We start from the raw sequence: 19,510 nt of genomic DNA, 5'->3' as shown, positions 1-19,510 counted from the left end.
TGAACAATGACTAGCTCAAAATCACATTCAGAAACTTCAGCTTATAAGGAGGGACTTTTTACTTATCTCCCGAGGCCTATTTTGAAAACTGTAGCAACATTCAGCATACTGTATTCTCTCACAACACACAGAACCATAAGTTAGCCAAACACATTTAAGGCTAATCACTCTACAAATCCAATCTGCATAGTTCATTTATGGATTATTTTACTGTGTTAACCCACAAAACTGGAGTAATTCCATCAGTTATGACTACATTTGTCATGTATCGTATACAGAAATTCTGGCTCTAGAGACTCCACTTCTCCATTATGGGAAAAGAATGCCAAGATGGAAAGGCTTAGCCCAGATCCAGCCTCTTTAATGTTCTTTGAAAAGTGAACATTAAGTAAGTTTATAGGGGCTTGTAGTGTAGCCCTATTCACTAGTCGGATGCTTAGGACTGAAACCTAAGTGAAATCATACACACATTTAGCCAGGAGGAATGATGTCTAACTAGAAAAATTATAAATTCAAAGAATAGTAATTCTTCTATTCTCCCACCTCATTCATGCTTATCCTGAATGAATCGTGCTCTTCAGAATCTCCAGCGAGATCAGTTATCTGATCATTTTAAATTGGAAAAGCCAGATATTAAATTTGGCACCTTCTGCATGTAGAATTACTGTACTGTGGTGCAATAATTAAGGTGCTGGACTAGGAAACCATGATTTTTAGTCCTCCTTTAGGTTTGAAGCTGATGGGTTGACCTTGGGCCAATTTTTCATTCTCAGCCCAACCCATTTCACATGATTTGTTATTGTAGGGAAAAGGAAGTGGGAGCAGGATATACAGTGTCCTGATTTGTTTGTACAAATCAAGGCAACATATAAGCAGAGGTAGCAACAAATAAGAAATTGTTGAAATCCAAGGAGCAGAGGTCTATCAATTACCATATACCTAAAGGTTCTACAACACAAGCCTATGGAGGTCTGCTCAGAAAAGGTTTACTGAATTTAATGGGACCTGCCCCCAGTATAATACTATAATAATCAACAAGAGCAGAACGGCCCTTCCAAGTGGGGGTCCTTTTCTTCGAAATCAGTGCTTCTTAAACTTGGCAACTTTAAGACACGTGGTCTTCAACTCCCAGAATTCCCTAGCTATGCTAGGATGGCTGGGAAATTCTGGAAACTGACATTCACATGTCTTAAAACTTGCCAACTTTGAGAAACGATGTTTTAAACGCTAGTTAGCCAGATGACAAAAGTCAGGGGAAATATTGGTCCAAATAAAACCTCCATTTCCGGGCACCAGGAAGGCCCCCTTCTTGCTTCTGGGTCTCTTAATGGAGACAAGCCTGCGGGGGTCTCAGGCCCCTGCTGGTGGGGTCCCAGCGAAGTTAAAAAGCGAAGCTGCTTGTTCACCAGGCAGGCAAAATCTAACCCACGCCATCTTTTTCCTCCATATGCCTTTCGGACGTCAACTCCCAGAATTCCCTGCACCACTCAGCCATTGGCTTTACCGCATATGGAATTCTGGAAGTTGAAGTCCAAAAGGCTAAAGGAAGCTGCTTGCAGAAAGGGGAAAAATGCACCCCTGGGGGCGCCTGGAGCTACGGCACCGCCTTCCGGGAAAGGCCGGGGGAAGATTATCCAACAAGCTCGCAAAAGAAGCCGCGTGTTCTACCCCGTCACGGCCACACTTACCGTCCCCGCTCGTTTCGCCGGCGGCGCTCTTACGTCGACGGCGCGCCGCTGCCCGTCCCCCGCCACGATTGGTGGAGAGTCCGGCTTCTCCCATCAGCCCTTGCGACGGCGCGCAAAGCTGGCCCCACCCACGCCCTTATGACGCTTGAGAGGGAGGGATGTTGGGGGTGGGGAGAAATGGAGCGCACGAATAATACCAAATAAAAACGAGTCTGGCTTACGTGAGAAATGCTTGCTTTTCTTTCGTCCTTTCTTTCCTTTGTGTGGATCCGCGTTCTTTCCCGGCGTGTGGGCAGAATGAAATCTGGGTGGCGTTCACGGGACGCCTCCCTAAATCACGACCAGCGAGGCTTCGTTGCTATGGAAACAGAAGGCCCTACAGCTTTCATTCGGTGGCCATGAAAAATCTAGGGGGGGGGAGGGAGCGGGGTGATAACTCATCTCTAACCCATCTGCAAAAAAAGGAAGAATAAAACTCACCATAAAGTCAGGCCATGAAGGCAATCACTGATTTATAGGTAGCCTTCGACATGACAATAATTGGGACCGGCATTTCCATTGCTAAGCGAAGCCATGACCTTTCTTTGGCCATGATTCATGGGTGAATTGTGCAGCCGCGAAGTGAATCACATGGGCTCTTAAGTGCACCCAGCTTCTCTCCTGGGCTTTTGCTTGTTGGAAAGCAGCTGGGAAGGTTGCAAATGGCAACTGCATGACCCTGGGATGTTGCCGCCATCATAAATACATCCCGGTGGACAAGTGCCTGAAAGAATGGGGAAAAAGCCCGATCTTCATAGCAGTATCTAAACAAGACCCAACGAAGGGGTTAGACTAGAAGACCTCCATGATCCCCTTCCTGCCCTATGATTCTTCCCGTTTTCTAACCCCCAGCTGGGGAGGTTGGGGAGAACCTAGGAGAACCCATAAAGACCTAAATGCGCTTTCTTGCTAAGGATGGGCAACTATTTTTGACTTCACTACCTGTGGACTTCAACTCCCAGAATTCCTGAGCTCAGGAATTCTGGGAGTTGAAGTCCACAAGGTCTTCAATCAGGCTCCCAGGTTGGCCAGCCCTAGCGGAGCGCAGCGAGCCCCGCAGACAGGCGGCAAGAGGGCGCCCCAGGGCCGGGCCTAGAAGGCGAGGCGAAGCGAGGCGGGGCGTCGTGCACCGGGTCCTCCCGGGTCGCTGGGAGGCAGGCGAGCGCCCGCCCGCCCGGCCCCGCAGAAGGAAGCGGCGAGGCGCCAAGGCGCAGTCCGACCGCCGGCTCCGCCATGCCCTACGCCAACCAGCCCACGGTGCGCATCACGGAGCTGAGCGACGACAACGTCAAGTTCATCATCGAGAACACCGACCTGGCGTGAGCTGCGGCAACCGGGCGCCCACCTCCCCCTGCCCAGAGCTGGCCCGGGCCCGGGGAGGGGGGGTCTCTGCACGGCCAAGCGGCCCTGGACACGCGGGGCTGTCCCTGCGTGGGGAGATCCAGCCACGGCCAGGGACACGCAGGACTTTCCTTGCCCCATTCCTGCGTGGGGAGATCCAGCCATGGCCAGCAGGTCTGGACAGGAGGATCTTTCCTTCCCCCATCCCTGCATGGGGAGATCCAGCCACGGCCAGCAAGTCTGGACACGAGGATCTTAATAGTAGTAGTAGTAGTAAAGTTGGAAGGGATTTTGGAGGTCATCTAGTCCAACCCCCTGCTCAGACAGGAAACCCTACAGCATTTTGGACAAATGGCTGTCCAGTCTCTTCTTAAAAACTTCCAGTGTTGGAGCATTTACCACTTCTGGAGGCAGGTTGTTCCACTGATTAATTGCTCTCACTGTCAGGAAGTTTCTCCTTAGTTCTAGGTTGCTTCTCTCCTTGATTAAATTTCCACCTGTTGCTTCTTATCCTGCCTTCAGGCGCTTTGGAAAATATTTCCCTTCTCCCCACCCCTGTGGGGAGATTCAGCCAGGGACAAGCTGGTCTGGACATGCAGGTCTTTCGCCCCCAACACCCCTGCGTGGGTATATACAGCCACGGGCAGTTGGTCTGGACACATGGGTCTTTCCCCCCCCCCGTCCCTGCGTGGGGAGATCCAGCCACCGCCAGTTGGTTTGGACCCATGGGTCTTTCCCCACCTGCATGTGGGGAGATCCAGCCACGGCAGCCATGGGGGATGTTGGGCAGTTTGCCAATAGCCCTGAAAAGAGGGACTTACGACTGTTTTTCATACTTATGACCGTTGCAGCATCCCCATGGATAACATGATCAAAATTCAGATGTTTGGCAACTGGCCTGTATTTATGACGGTCGCAGCGTCCCGGGGGGGGTCACTTGCTCCCCTTTCGCGACCTTTTGGCAAGCAAAGTCAACGGGGAAGCCGGATTCTCTTAACAACCCAGTTACTAACTTCACAGCTGCAGCGATTCACTTAGCAACTGTGTCAGGAAAGGTCGTAAAATGGGGCAAAACTCTTAACAACTGGCTTGCTTAGCAATGGAAACCTTGGCCTCGATTATGGTCGTAAGGCGAGGACTACCTATACTGCACTGGGGTCTTGATGGGGCTGCCCTTGAAGGTCAAGCTGCAAGTGGTTTGACATGGGGGGGGGTTGGGGGAGGGGGCAGGGCTCACTTCAGCAGGCCCACTGCTTTCTCAAACTGGGCAACTTTAAATCAGAGTGACTTCAACGCCCAGAATTCCCCCGACAGCAGGGGAAAATATGGTTCATCGCCCAGTCAGCCAGATATTCAGACTGGATTTGGAATTCTTACCCACCTATCAAGTCTTTCCTAGAACTGGGATAATGATTACAAACTATTGTAATTTAGATGTTGTGAATATTGTAGTGTGTATTTTTTTATTCCAGAGTCGCAAATTCCATCAGGAGAGTATTCATAGCAGAAGTTCCTATTATAGGTAATGTCCCCGACATTTGTCACGTTCTCTCATTCGTTCACTTTCTCTTGGTATTAATTCGGGAAGAAAATTGTGTTTACTTCGCTCTTATTTTGTGTTCAGCTATAGACTGGGTTCAGATTGACGCCAATTCGTCAGTGCTGCACGATGAGTTCATTGCACACAGGTTGGGTGAGTACTCATGAAACAGAAGGAAAAAGCTTGTTTGTCTTATAAATTTTCATTTTATTTCATTCAGAAAATGAAAAATACAAGGAAAAGAAATTACAAAAAAAACAAAAACAAAGGGAAAAAGCATCTCTAGGAATTCTCTAGATCAGTGTTTCTCAACTGTGCCAATTTTAAGATAGGTGGACTGCAACTCCCAGAATTCCCCAGCCAGCTATGCTAATTCTGGGAGTTGAAGTCCACATACTTTAAAGCAGAAGTCCCCAACCTTTTGGGCACCAGGAACCGGTTTTGTGGAGAGAGGTTTTTCCGTGGACCGGAGGAGGTGTGGTTTTGTTCTGCCTGCAGCCCACAGATGGGGTCTCACTTGTTTGTGTGGCCCGGTTGCTGGCATGCCGTAGCCCTGATCCACGGACCGAGGGTTGGGGACCCCTGCCTTAAAGTTAGCAAGGGTGAGAAACACTGATCTAGATTAAATTAGAATTATTGCTATTTACACGTACTCTGCCAGATAGTTCTGACTGGATTGGAACTTTTGACTATTTTTCATCATCAATTAATTTCTCTCCCCTTAGGTCTGATCCCACTTACCAGCGACGGTGTGGTTGATAAACTGCAATATTCCAGGGTGAGTCCAAACCAGCGATAAACTATATTTCTGGAGGATCACTATCAGCAGAGAGATAAAGATGGAGGATCAAAATTCCTTTTTCAATTTTTCTCCCAAGGCACCCTTGCTGCAGAATGCTAAATTAATAATAGAAGTAGTAATAATAAATTAAATTTACATGCTGTCCAACTCCCTGTGACTTCTTGTCCTAGATTGCACTTTTGTTATGGTAATTATTTATTAAATTTCTCTTCCGCCAGCTTTGCTGGACTTAGGTTGGGCTTACAATACAATGCATTTTTTGTTATAAAATGTCCACAATGCAAACTTCCAACACAATGCGGTGCCATTAAATCACAATATAAAAACAACCAAAACAATTAACCAATAATGAACAGTCTGGCTTTCTAGACTTTCAGAAGACCAGGCCTGTAATTCGCATGTCTTTAGTTTCTAGGTTCGGCCTGCTTTATTTATTTGTCCGGTGGCACATTCACATCATATGTCAGTAAAAAGGAACACGGGGTAAAATACAAAGCATAGAATATAAAATCTGAAATCTTAACAGGAAGATTACAAAACTAAGTCGCCCCGCCGTCACCGTTCAGGGATGGCATTTTGCTCCGCTTATAGAGGGCATCTGCCCATCTGCCATGGCCAGGATCAGTTCGGCCCACTGTTTGGCCTCATTTAGAGCCGAGGTCCCCAACCCCCAGTCCGTGGACCGGTACCAGCCCATGGTATACCAACAACTGGTCCGCACAAACAAGCAAAGCCCCATCCATGAGATGCAGGCAGCACACAAAGTCACGCACGCTCTCCGATCCGTGGAAAAACCTCTCTCCACGGAACCCTGGTGCCCAAAAGGTGGAGGACCTCTGCTTTAGAGGACTGACATTCCCTGGGTGAGTTGAGCTCCAGAAGTATCCCTCATCTTTCCCATCTCCCCTTTTTTTAATCAGGACTGCAACTGTGATGAGTTTTGTCCCGATTGTTCGGTGGAGTTCTCTCTCGATGTCCGGTGCAACGAAGACCAGACTCGGCATGTCACATCTCGGGATTTGATCTCCAACAACTCCCAAGTTATACCGGTCAGTGTCCTGTTCTCTCTCTCTCTCCACATGGCAGTCCTCGAAGGAGGTTGGGTCAAGAGATGAGCAGGGCCGAGATTCCAAGAAAGCAAGTTGATGGTTGCAGACTGTTTGCAGATTTTAGAAAGCTTGGGCAGAAATGCTTGCTCCCTTCAAAGGACAACCCATGTTATTTGTTGTTATTTATTATGGTTCTTAGTCCATAACTCTATTCAAGCTTCACGAGTTGAACTGTCGGACCTGCTTCAACTTGGGCTTCTAAGTAAAAACGATCCCTTCCTCCATTTGTTGAGAAAGGCATGGTTTACTAGAAGTGAAGTGAATTAACAGCAGTTCAAAGTCATAACGGAGAGCCTGTGTGTAAAATTTTCCCAGTTAATTTTCCTTCCTTGCTCCCTTCCCATTGCTTGTCTCCCATTGTCCAAACGATTTTAAAAGAGATGTTTTGGAAACAGTCACTCTACATGTGGCATTCTTCTCCAGGGAAACAACCTTGGAAACTTCATAGGTTCTCACAGAGAAATCTTCTCACAGTTCAGCTTCATTTTACCCCAAGGCCTTGCCTTCCTTCCAGCCTTCTCCCCAAGGGTTTATGGCCGACTGGCATTGTTCTGCATTCCTTGTTTTAACTTTCCTTTCTTCCCTGCAGGTGACATCCCGGAGAAGGGACAATGATCCCAATGACTACGTTGAACCAGATGGTACGTTCCCAAGCGTGGCTGGCTGGGGAATTCTGGGAGAATTGAATTCCACAAGTCTTAAAAGTTGCCAAGTTTGGAAACCCCTGCTTTAGGAAGAAGGAGCATTCTGGCTGATCTATGAGCCGTCACTTGAGTAGTGGATACAAACCGCTGTAGTTGGTAATAAGAGCCCATTGCCATTTGAGAGCTATAACCTTCGGCAGATGATGGTGGTGATGATTAAGGAAAGTATCGGGGTGGAAAAGACTTTTCTGAGCAAGACATCCCACATCTTACTTTATAGCAATAGCTCTTAGACTTCTATACCGCTTCACAGTGCTTTACAGCCCTCTCTAAGCGGCTTACAGAGTCAGCCTTTTGCCCCCAACAATCTGGGTCCTCATTTTACGGACCTCGGAAGGATGGAAAGCTGAGTCAACCTTGAGCTAGTCGGGATCGAACTCCTGGCAGTGGGCGGAGTCTGCCTGCAGTACCGCCTTTTAAACCCTGCGCATCATGGAGGGAGGGAGAGAGGAATAGAAGGAAGGGCAATAGCAATAACAGTTAGACTATATAAACTTAAACACCGCTTCACAGCATATTTGTCCCCAACAATCTGAGTCGTCATTTTACTGACCTCAGAAGGATAGAAGGCTGAGTCAACCTTGAGCCGGTCAGGATCGAACTCCTGGCAGTGGGCAGTGAGTAGCCTGCAATACTGCATTCTTCATTTATGGGCACCCATCATGATTCTGATAAGCCTCCAGTCCAACAAGATGCACCGTTTTTTGTTTTTTTTAGACATCTTGATTGTCAAGCTACGCAAAGGCCAAGAGCTAAGGCTCCGGGCCTATGCTACGAAGGGCTTTGGTAAGGAGCATGCCAAGTGGAACCCCACAGCAGGTGTGGCCTTTGAGTATGATCCAGACAACGCCCTGCGTCATACAGTCTACCCCAAGCCTGAGGAATGGTAGGTTTCCGTAAACCTTGTATTGTTAGGTTCTTGTTTGGGCAATCTTGTTTGATCTTTTTCAAGGGTCTTCTCTAGGGCTGTTTACCTTTGCCCCTGGCCCCATCAACTCTGTGTTTCTGTCTCCTTCCAGGCCAAAGAGCGAATATTCTGAAATTGATGAAGATGAAGCCCAGGCTGCCTATGACCCCAACGGGAAGCCGGAAAGGTGAGGGATCGGATACCTGAACTAGATTTTCTCCAACTGGAACTCAGCTGGTTGGGCAAGACTACAGGTACCGTGTTTCCACGAAAATAAGACCGGGTCTTATATTAAATTTGGCTCCAAAAGATGCATTAGGGCTTATTTTCCGACTGGGTCTTATTTTCAGGGAGATATGGTAATCCTTGACTTAGTAGTCCTTACAACCAGTCACTTAGGGATCGTGGAAAGATACCATGGACTTCCCTGGCCTGGATTTGAAGTGACAGTGGTTTCCCTCCCCCCTGCAGTCAGATGACCACACTTTGGACACGGCAACTGGGCTGCATTTACAGATGTTTGCAGTGTCCTATGGACATGTCACCCCATTGTCCAATGTTTTTTCCAAAAACCAGCATTTACTTCCAGTTTTTGTAAAAATGTCTCCCCAGCAAACCATTGGTTTGCTTAATGGCCAGGATTCGCTTAAGAACTGCAGTAATTTGCTTAACAACCATCACAATAAAGTCATAAAATCAGGTCAGTAATGTGGGTGACCCAGTTCCCGACACAAATGAGTTATAACTGGTGATGGGCATGTTCCATTGCAGTCGTAACTCAAGGATTACCTGTGGTCTAAACAGCTCATTAGGGCGATGGCATTCTCTTACCTCCCCTGAAACCAATACAGTGCTTTCTTCACACTTCAGTTTAACCCATGTTTTGTTCTAATCCTGGCTTGTTGAACACCATAAATAATGGTGCTGAAAACCAACGATAATGGGATTGAATGCCAGGAACCCAGGGAATTGTCAATTCAGGGGCCTATCAGTGCAATAATTAAATTAATAAAACTGCAGATTACAAACCCCAAATGCTGGGTTTGAATCGTGGGTTAAATTAAGGCCCTCCAACCTTTTTATCCCTGCTCAGGTTTTACTACAATGTGGAGTCTTGTGGTTCTCTGCGTCCTGAGACTATTGTGCTCTCGGCCTTATCAGGCCTGAAGAAGAAGTTGAGCGATCTCCAAACTCAGTTGAGTCAAGTGATCCAGAATGAAGTGTTGACCATAAACTGATGTTAGTTAACTGCTTGGAACAACCCTGGTTTCTGGGAATGATAAAAGCAGCTGAGATTAGAGGCGGGCCTAATTTGAACTCTGCCTCCAAATCTGATACCCGTTGGTGTTTTTCTCTTGCTAACTTTGGGTCAAAACAGTGTGTTGTTTGTTCTGAATCAGTGTTTGTCAACCTCAGCCATTTTAAAATATGTGGACTTCGAATTCCAGAATTTCCTGGCCACCATAATGCATAGACTTTAACTCCCATGTTGGCTGAGGAATGCTGGGAGTTGAGGTCCATACATCTTAAAGTTGGTGAAGTTGAGAAACACTCTTTCTAAATCGCACTCAGCATTCTCTAACAAAATATTGGCCGTAGATCAGAGATGTCCAGCCTTGGCATATTTAAGGCTTGTGGATTTCAACTCCCAGAATTCTCCAGCCAGCCATGCTGATTGGGAATTCTGGGAGTTGAGGTCCACAGGTCTTAAAGTAGCCAAGGTTGGACACCCCCTTGAGAATAAAACCACCAACCTTATCTTGTTCTCATCTCTTCTGAGGTCTTGAGTGAAAAATCTCCAGTTTGAGGAAGGTCCATGTTATCCAACAGATGTTTGTTCATACGTAATAAAAATAAATTCTCTTTTGAGAAAGCGACGCCTGCGTTTTTATTTTTCCTTCCAGCTCAGAACATGCTCCAGAGTTTGACAGTATCTGTGCAAGGATGTGGAATTTCTTCCCTATCAATTACTCTTTTTTTTAAAAAAAAAAATATGGATTCCTTTCCTCAGCCTGTTTGTTTTGTGGATCAGGTAAAACCATAGGTTTATGAAGCTAGTATAGGCAGTCCTCAATTTATAACCATTCATTTAGTGACTATTCGAAGTTACAATGGCACTGAAAAAAATGACATGGCTGTTTTTCACACTTACGACCTTTGCATCATCCCCAATGCGATCAAAATTCAGACGCTTGGCAACTGGCGTGTACTTACGACGGTTCCAGTGTCCCGGGGTCGCGTGATCGCCTTTTGTAACCTGACAAGCAAAGTCAATGGGGAAGCCAGATTCACTTAACAACTGTGTTACTAACTTAACAACAGCAGTGATTCACTTAACAACTTAAGTGCAGTTGTGCATCCAGTTTTGGTCACATTACAAAAAAGTTGTTGAGGCTTTGGAAAAAGCGCAAAGAAGAGCAACTAAGACGATTAAAGGCCTGGAGACAAAAACCTGAAGAACGGTTGCAGGAATTAGATATGGCCAGTCTAGAGAAAAGGAGGACTAGGGGTGACATAATATTCTAGTATTTGAGGGGGTCAACTTATTTTCCAACGCACCAGAAGGCAGGACAAGAAGCAAGGGATGGAAACTAATCAAGGAGAGAAGCAACCTGGAACTAAGGAGAAACTTCCTAACAGTGAGGACAATTAACCAGTGGAACAGCTTGCTTCCAGAAATTGTGAGCGCTCCACCTCTGGAGGTTTTTAAGAAAGACTGGACAGCCATTTGTCTGAAATGGTATAGGGTCTCCTGCTTGAGCAGGGGGTTGGACTAGACAACCTCCAAGGTCCCTTCCACCTATTTTGATTGATTGAACTGTAGCAAGATTCGCTTAACAAACATGTTACTTAACAACTGCAGTGATACAGTGATCAAAGTTCAGTAAGACTTTCTGATTAGTGTTTTGAAATAATGAAGAAGAAAGTCTGGGCAGCACTGCCGTAGCCCGTCTTTGTTGGTGGTACGCACAAAGGTTTAAAATAGCAATGTACACAAACCTGCCATACTAAACGTAACCACTCGGTGGCCCCAGGCACTTGTGGATGGAAATAATGTCTTTTTTTTTTTATTGAAAATTTTTAAAATTTTACAAAAAAGTTCCCTTCCCCAAACCCTCCCAACCCACCCCAACCCTCCCCCAACCTTCCCAGAGCTGAATACAGGCTTAATTAAAATTTAAAATAAAAAATTTTAAACACAAATAAACCATATACAAATTTGATTACAATAATTAAACAAATTATAAAATACTTTAACACCAATATTTAAAAAGCAGAAAGAGAAAAAAAAGAAACAAGAAAAAGAAGAAAAAAGAAAAGAAAAATTAGAAAAAAAAGAATATCTAAAAAATATCTTAAACTTTGAATATAAATTATTCGAAAGCTAAATAATATTTTTTTATATCATACTTGTATTGTATAAAATTTATCCATCTTTTCCATACCAAAAGGTACTTCTCTTGCGATTGATCTTTCAGGAAAGCCGAAATCTTTGCCATTTCCGCTAAGTAAGAAACTTTAAGAAACCATTCTTGCAAAGTAGGCAAAGATTCCTTCTTCCAACATTGCCCTACTAACAACCTAGCCGCTGTAATTAAATTTAACATTAATATAGTTTCTTTACTGTCACAATCGGAAACAATACCCAGCAAAAACAATTGTGGAGTAAATTTTATCCTTCTTTTAAAAATTCTTTGAATATTCCACCATATCTTAATCCAAAAAGCTTTTATATTTTTGCATAACCACCAAATATGATAATAAGTGGCGTCCGAGCAACCACATCTCCAACATTTAGGCTGCAAGTTTGAATACCTACGAGACATTTTTTGTGGATCAAAGTGCCATCTGTAAAACATTTTATAAAAGTTTTCCTGTAAGTTTTGGGCTTGTGTAAATTTGACATTCCTCACCCAAATAATCTCCCAAGTATCTAATGGAACCGATTCATCAAAATTTTGTGCCCATTTAATCATACAATCTTTAACTAGTTCTGCTTCTGAATCCAATTCCACTAACACCCCATAAATTCTTTTAATATGGGTTCGTCTTTGATCTTTTGTTTTAACAAATTCTCATCCTCTCTGAGCAAACCCACCTTGCAATCTATCTTCCACCTTTCCAATAATTGTCTATACTGAAACCATGAATAAATAATGTTTTCTTGTATTAAATCTTCCATGGAGTTTAATTGCCAATTTTTACCATCCCATCTAAGTAATTGTGTATAAGAAATACTATCCATCTTAACTCCTCTCCTTATCCCTTCTATCGCATGCCATGGGATAGCCCATAATGGAATTCTAGAGTCACTTCTATAATATTTCTTCCAAACCCAAAGTAAAGAAGTTCTTAAAATATGAGATGGAAATAATGTCTTGAGTTTGAAGCGAACAGCACAAACTACTGTAGTAAGACTACAAACTACTGTAGTAGGACTGCCACGCTTACCAGCAAACAATCTGTAAAAGAGCCAAGGTTGCCTACCCCTGGTATAGGGCCTCCTGCCATGGGCAGGAGTTGAACTAGAAGACCTCTAAAGTCCCTTCCGACCCTATTATTCTGTTTTAAAAGGCACCACTTGGGACTCCGTCTATGCCAGGGGTAGGCAACCTCGGCTATTTTATGACTCGTGGACTTCAACTCCCAGAATTCCTGAGTCAGCTATGCTGGTCTATGCCATCTGGAGGGAGCTAGGAACACCCTAACCCTGATAACCGATTAGCTCAGATTCTGCAGGCGTTTTGTATAGCGTTGAAAAGAGGGCTGTTTTCCCAAGGATGAAAGCTAAGGAGACGGTGAGTTCTAGTCATGCTTTAGACATGAAGGCCGGCTGCGTGACATTGGGCCTATCACTAGGAGACTGAGCTCTAGTCCCGCCTTAGGCAGGAAAGCCAGGTAGGGGGTAACTTCAAGCTAATCAGCAGGAGTTTGTGAGTTTGGGTCCCACCTTAGGCAGGAAAGCCAGCTGGGTGACTTTGAGCCAATCACTGTGAGAATTGTAGGTTCTAGTCCCGCCTTAGGCATGAAAGCCAGCTGCATGTCTTTGGACCAGTCCCTCTGCTTCAACCCGACCTACCTCGTAGGGTTGTTGTTATTGGGAAACTAGGAGGATGGAGCAGGACTAGGCTTGTTCACAACTTGAGTAACTCATAAAGTAATAAAGCTGGGATAAAAGTTTGATAAACAAAAAAATGCCTCTTGGTAAGGATTTCTTCTTTATTCTTCCCCCCAGCGTGGAGTGGAAAGCGTAAGAAGGCAGGGAGGCCGCCCACTGTCAAAAGAAAATAATAGTGCCAGACAAAGACAGGTTATTCATACACACACAAACACACACACACACTCACACCCCTTAGCCCCTTAAGAACTGAACAAAGGATGGAATACCACCTGGGGAAATGCATGAAAAAAAAATATCTTCTCTCTTTTGAAAAGATGTTCAAAGCTTCCTCCCTTTCATGGAATTCCAGGTGAACTTCTAGGGAAATGCAGCATTCTTGCTGTGCAAATTTCTCTACACACACCAGCTCCCTCCCTTTTGCCCTGGGCCTCCAAAGACTTCAGTCCTGCTGGAGCATTACCCCCCTACAACTGTAAGTTGCTGATGGCAGCAATACAGCTAACACTGAGAAACATATTTCAGCCCTAAGCCATGTCCCTCATAATCTTGGCAAAAGGATGTCAGCACGTTTCCCTCCTGTGGGCCCTGCCTGGGCACGGCTGGTAAATAAGGGCCTTATTGTCTTTGAGCTCCAGGAATGAGGAGAGCATGCAGAAATGTATGTTGGAGAGGCTACTATCAATATTTGAAGGTGGGCCTATCTTCTTGAGAAGGAATACATATTCTAAGCAGATGCTTTTAATGGTTTGCACATTGTTTCAAATAAAGGGGGGGGGAACCCCTGCAGTGTGATTTTATTGTTATGGGCAGTAATCAAAGTTAAATCTACATATTACTAAAATGACAGAATAATAGATTTAGAAGGGATCTTGGAGGTCTTCTAGTCCAACCCCTTGCTCAAGCAGGAGACTCTATACCAGGGGTAGGCCACCTTGGCTCTTTTATGACTCATGGACTTCAACTCCCAGAATTCCTGAGCCAGCCATGCTGAGGGGAAAGGGAGAGGTTTCCAAGCTGAGCCATGCTGGCTGAGGAATTCTGGGAGTTGAAGTCCACGAGTCATAAAAGGGCCAAGTTTGAAGACCCCTGAGGTAGGGACTCCACAACCTTTCCCCTCAAATTGGCACCTTCAAGGATCCTGTTGCTCAATCTCTGCAACCAGGGAATCCTGGGAGTTGAACTCCATACATTGTCAGAGTGGTTGGGGCTGAGAAACGCTGAGCTATAGGAACAAGCTTCTACTTGTAGCTTGTATCATCTCAGCTTAGGATCCACACAGGGCCATCCCTGCCCCCAAGAGAAAACGTGTCTGCCTTCTCCGGTTTTTCAGCCACCTCGTCTCTGAAAGATTCCTTCTTTCCTTCCCACTCCTGCAGTTCCTCTCGTTTTGCCTCCAGTTCCAATTCGTTTTTTGGAACAAGTTTCTAATTAGGTTGATGAGACTAAGGTGAGGCATCCTGTGCTCTTTGGGTTTCTATCTGTTCACCTGAGAACAGGTGCTGCCTTTTCTCAAGAAGCAGGGAGGGAAGAAAGGACTCAGCAATGCAGGAATGAATACAGGTGGTTTGGCTTACAACAGGTATGTCCTCACTGAAAAAAGTGATGATTTTTCACATGACTATTGCAGTATCCCCCAAGGGATACTTGGCAAATGGCTCATATTTACGACGGTCACAGTGTCCCAGAGGGTCATGTGATCCCCTTTTGTGACCTGACAAGCAAAGTCAATGGGGAAGCCAGATTCATTTAATAACCATGTTACTACTTTAACAACTGCAGGGATTAACAAAAGCAACAAGAAAAGCTGTAAAATGGGGCAAAACTCAACCATTTCTCACAATTTTGGGCTCAATTGTGGTTGTAAGGCAAGGACTATCTACAAAGGTTTAAGTCCCAGGTAGATCAACTTGCATTTGAAACTGTTGACAAACTCTTGCCTTCCCCAATGTATGGTCTACATCAGGTAGGCCTGGACCACAGCTCCCATCATCCCCAATCAAGGCCAGATGATTTCCACAGATCTATAGCAACACAATTGTTATTCATGGCCACTTTTAAGACCTATGGACTTCAACTCCCAGAATTCTAGATGACCTCCAAGGTCCCTTCCAACTTTATTATTGTTACTATTATTACTATTATTATTATTATTATTATTCCCCAGCCAGCTTGCTGAGAATTGCAGTTCAGGCCCACAGCAACCAATTCTCATTTACAACCCATTTGCAGCATCCTGTAATCACAGGATTGTAATTTGTTAGATTTTTTGGCAAATCTCATCAAACAATCCTTTGGGGAAAGGTTTGCTTAACAATTGATTTGCTTAAAGACCACAGTGGAAATAATGGTCAGAAATTCAGGTCCGGTAATGTGATAAAACTCATTTTATAACTGCCTGGACTTATGATGGAAATTCCTGTCCCAATATGGGTCAACCTATTTTCCAAAGCACCTGAAGGCAGGACATGGATGGGAACCTATCAAGGAGAGAAGCAACCTGGAACTGAGGAGAACATATACATATACATATATATATATACAAAATCTAGGTCCATTTGCAATGTGGTTTGCTTGCTTTTGGATACACAGAATGTGTGGATTATATATAGATCACAATGTTTAACAAACCAAGATATATTCAGAAGGACTCTCCCAGAGTTCTATTGTAGGGGATGACCATTAAAACCAGGTTTGTAACTTGAAGAAACCCACTCCCACAATCAAAACCCAAAGAGACCGTGTTTGTCTGAAGTCAGCTTTATTTTCATGCTCTCCAGCTAGAAGCAATGACAACACGCATTGCTGTAGCCTGAAAAATCATATTTACAGCACAACAGATTTAACCTAGTTACAGGGGGGAAAAGTGCCTGAGGGTTCAGGGGCAGCAGCTGCATTTGTTCAGAGAAGGGTCTTTGCAGACACAGCCCTTTGCACAGTTGTCACAGCTGGCTGGGCAGCAGGAACAGCAGCCTGGAAGGAGTTAGGAAAAACAGGAGGTTAAATAATGTGAGAAAGGGGGTACAAGTAATCAATAAATCAACTTGGATGCTTGTTGAAGGCATAGAATTGGTTTTCTAGATCAGACGGAAAGTCTACGCTAAACTGGCTCAATTCCCACATTCAATCTCCATTTGACTCAGTTTCGAAATGGACCAGCTGTATTTTACCCAATTTACACGGCCCAATAAAAATGTTCAAAACCAGGAAATTTATTGTAGCTTCAACTATCCATAAAACTTATTAGGTTGATCCAATAAGAACATCCTTCTTGCTCAGAATAAAATTCTCTAGAACGCACAGGATTAAACCTCAGCTACATAGCAATTGCATATTCCTGAGAATAAGAGCCGGAAGGGACCTTGGAGGTCATCTAGTCCACACCTTGCTCAAGGAGGAGACCCTATACCATTTCGGACAAGTAGCTGTCCAGTTCTCTTCTTAAAAGCCTCCAGTGATGGAGCACCCACAACTTCTGAAGGCAAGCTGCTCTACTAGTTGATTGTTCTGTTAGGAACGTTCTCCTTAGTTCCAGATTGCTTCTCTCCCTGATTAGTTTCCATCCGTTGCTTCTTGCCCTGCCTTCTGGTGCTTTGGAAAATAGGTTGACCCCCTCTTCTTTGTGGCAGCCCCTCAAATATGGGAACACTAATCCTTTTTTCTAGACTAGACATACCCAATTCCTGCAACTGTTCTTCCAATGTTTTAATCTCCATTCTAACAGCTACTTCATAGCGCAATTACATGAACTGAAACTTTAATAACTTTGAAACTTTAATATCTTTCTAGAGTGTTCAGTCTGTCCAAACCCATGGACCCTTGTTCAGGAGCGTTCCAATGACACCATGGAACTGGTTAGGCTTATATTGCAAGTCTTGTGTCAAATCAAATGACTTGCGACGTCCCCTCTTCTTTTTTTAAAAAAAAACGGGATCTTTTAACTCCCAACTGATTTTCTAGAAAATAAGACTTACTTTTTTTACACGAAGTACACTTGCAGTTTTTGCATTTGCAGGATCCATCGCATGAGCAAGAACCACCTGAGAACGGGAAAGGGAAAGAATAAATGTCACTGGCCGAAAAGATCACAAACTACACCTGTGAGTCAACCCCTTTTACTAAGAACTGGGTTATGGGATACATCAGGGGTCTTCAAACTTGGCCCTTTTATGACTTGTGGACTTCAACTCCCAGAATTCCACAAGTTATAAAAGGGCCAAGTTTGAAGACCCCAGTGATACAGAAATGGTTCACAACTCTCTTCCCAGTTGAGCTTTTTTGCCCACTTTCCAGGACAATTAAAATTTGTGCAGGGCCTTAAGCAATTAAAACTGTAATAGCTCAAGTTTGCCATTAAGATGTAGCATCTGGACAATTTGAATTGCTCTGGGCTTATTGGGGCTTGCTAGCGTCATACCAAGGACCCCCAGGCGAAGTTTCTACGGAAACCCCATTTCTCCCAGCCTTCAGGAAATGATCAAGTAGAGAAATGGATAGATTTGTAGAAAATCAAGTTATTCCTTCAAAGGAACTAGTAGGAAAGAGAATAGGCAGGTTCGTGGCACTTCTCTTCAGTTGCCCAGCCAGTTTTATTCCCACGTTTGCGGAAGAAAAGCAAGTCGGGAATAAATTAGCAACAGGAAAATAAATTCCCCTTTGAGAACAGAGGCAAAGAATCTAGGGGAAAAAACTGCCTTGTTTTATCCTGCATGAACTTTAAAAAAATTGAAAACTTGAGCCCAGTATCCCTAAGATGCAAAAAGCGCTTAAAAAAAGAGTTTGAGTCTTAAGATGATGATAAAAGGCTGTAAAAGGTTTAGAAGCAAATGTTTCTGCAAAAACTAGGTCACCTTTTCAGCGTCCTTAAGTAGCAGTTTAAAAAAACGTAATTAGTCATGTAGTGTGGAGAAAATAAATTTGTGGGCACAGTAGTACCTTAAACCAGGATGTGGGAGATTTTTTCCTATCTGGAGTTTAGGCACCCAAAGAGCTTTTAAATTAAAAGTTAAAGTTGGGTGCCCACCCTATCCCAGAGGCAGAGAAAATCCTTCAGGTCAAGCTATGCCTTAACCATGGTTTAACAAACCTAGTTTAATTCACCTTAAACCATGATTTAACCGTGCTTTTAAACGCTACCCAAGGCTGGATTCGCATATGCTAAACCAGAACTAAAGCTATAGTTTACAGCATTGCATTGCCCGCTTAAGTGTCAGGCAGCTGCCCGGAACAGCGTGTGTGTGTGGGGGGGGGGAGATGGGGCTAAGACCCCCAATTAGAGACCTGGCAGAAACACCCAAAAAGAGTTCGCGGGACCCGGGCAGAAGAAAAGGGTCTCTTGGGAGCCTGAAGGAGGCGGACCAACCTCACTTGCTTCCCGACTCCTGGAGGTCTGGCAAGGCTCATCAAAGGCAGGAGAAACAGGTTTCTTTCCGCGCCATCTCCTGCGCTGAATCCTGGCTTACTGGTTTCGCACAGCAGCTGCCTGGCTTAAGCCAGCCGGTTCGGCAGCAAAGCCCGGTTTCTCAAAAGGGAGGGGAGCCGTTTTAGCAATGCAACCCCCGCAGGCAACACGCAGCGATCGTGGGAAAGCAAGACTTACCGGTGGCGCAGCCGCAATTCTGGGGATCCATCGCAACGGGAGAGAGACAGATGCACGAACGGCCCAAAGCCAACGAAAGAGGAACGAATGCTGGAGGGCTGCCCCCCGGCGGCCTTTTATACCGGCCGCGAGGTCAGCGAGCCGTGTGCAAAGCGCCCATCCCTCCCTCCCTCCCTGCCCGCCCTGCGCACGGGCCGCAACGGGCGAGGGGGGGGGACGGCGGCGGTGAGGATGGGCGCAAAGGAGCCGCTTCGGCGCCGCGCGCAAAGCCCCGAGCTCGCCTCCGTTTTGCAAGTGGGTGCCCGCGGGCACCGGCTGCCCTCTGGAAAGCGGCGGCGGCGGCGGTCAGGGGGCTCCGTAGCCGAAGAGGGTGAAGCAGAAACGGGCTACCTTCGGTTGCCCGCCCGCCCGCGCGAAGCCACCCCGAAACTTGACACTGGTTTACCCCGTGGAGGGAATGTAGGCGCCGGGAGGGGGAGGGCAATCATTGGTTCGAAGCGGGGTCTCGGGACCCCGATCTGATGGATCTCCTGGCAGCTGTTGAGGGATCTCCCCCCCCCTTTCCTGGGTCCTCACTCTGCAGTAGAAGCAACAGGTGGGGGATCCAGGTTGGATCTCTGTGACGTTGATTGGGGAGGGGGGAGATCTCTCGGATTTTGACC

The 19,510-nt window shown here is 45.4% G+C and overlaps 2 protein-coding genes and 1 long non-coding RNA gene across 6 annotated transcripts in view; 1 reads left to right on the top strand and 2 right to left on the bottom strand.

The window, feature by feature from the left end:
• NUP93 (nucleoporin 93) overlaps positions 1 to 2,601 on the bottom strand; it is an 82,321-nt gene extending 79,720 nt beyond the window's left edge. For 2 of the 3 annotated variants that reach the window (XM_039353834.1, XM_039353836.1), the window contains exon 1: positions 1,689 to 1,792. The gene's annotated coding sequence lies outside the window, so the exon portion shown is untranslated. Of the gene's footprint in view, positions 1 to 1,688; positions 1,793 to 1,909; positions 2,047 to 2,168 lie in introns of those variants that run through there. The other variant, XM_039353835.1, reaches the window with a different exon arrangement.
• A 269-nt stretch (positions 2,602 to 2,870) lies between these two features.
• POLR2C (RNA polymerase II subunit C) lies at positions 2,871 to 10,007 on the top strand. 2 transcript variants are annotated; one of them, XM_039353832.1, is made up of 9 exons: positions 2,871 to 3,046; positions 4,541 to 4,590; positions 4,693 to 4,761; positions 5,334 to 5,386; positions 6,331 to 6,459; positions 7,109 to 7,160; positions 7,941 to 8,109; positions 8,243 to 8,317; positions 9,224 to 10,007. In XM_039353832.1, exons 1-9 carry the CDS (start codon positions 2,961 to 2,963, stop codon positions 9,366 to 9,368), a joined length of 828 nt encoding a protein of 275 aa, XP_039209766.1. In that variant the 5' UTR covers positions 2,871 to 2,960; the 3' UTR covers positions 9,369 to 10,007. The 2 variants fall into 2 exon arrangements, with proteins under 2 accessions (XP_039209766.1, XP_039209767.1); XM_039353833.1 differs by lacking the exon at positions 2,871 to 3,046 and adding an exon at positions 3,055 to 3,242.
• Positions 10,008 to 16,147: 6,140 nt separating this feature from the next.
• On the bottom strand, positions 16,148 to 18,842 carry LOC120312714. The gene is made up of 3 exons (XR_005557941.1): positions 18,612 to 18,842; positions 17,224 to 17,289; positions 16,148 to 16,222 (listed from the first exon to the last, which is right to left on the bottom strand). It is a non-coding gene; the product is annotated as an uncharacterized LOC120312714 (long non-coding RNA).
• Between the last annotated feature and the right edge of the window lie 668 nt (positions 18,843 to 19,510).

The sequence above is a fragment of the Crotalus tigris genome, unplaced genomic scaffold (assembly GCF_016545835.1).
Source record: "Crotalus tigris isolate CLP2741 ecotype Arizona unplaced genomic scaffold, ASM1654583v1 scf7180000018525.42219311030:4301911, whole genome shotgun sequence".
NCBI classification, from domain to species: Eukaryota; Metazoa; Chordata; class Lepidosauria; order Squamata; family Viperidae; genus Crotalus; species Crotalus tigris.
Note: the sequence above shows the minus strand (reverse complement) of the source record. Positions and strands in the feature narration are given on the sequence as shown.

What these genes read in the sequence shown, in the direction of transcription:
- POLR2C (XM_039353832.1), top strand. Translation starts at nt 2,961, where the DNA reads ATGCCCTACGCCAACCAGCCCACGGTGCGCATCACGGAGCTGAGCGAC. An exon ending in AGCAGAAGTTCCTATTATAG is followed by an intron (nt 4,591 to 4,692) that starts GTAATGTCCCCG and finishes TTTTGTGTTCAG; the next exon opens with CTATAGACTGGGTTCAGATT. An exon ending in GTTCATTGCACACAGGTTGG is followed by an intron (nt 4,762 to 5,333) that starts GTGAGTACTCAT and finishes CTCTCCCCTTAG; the next exon opens with GTCTGATCCCACTTACCAGC.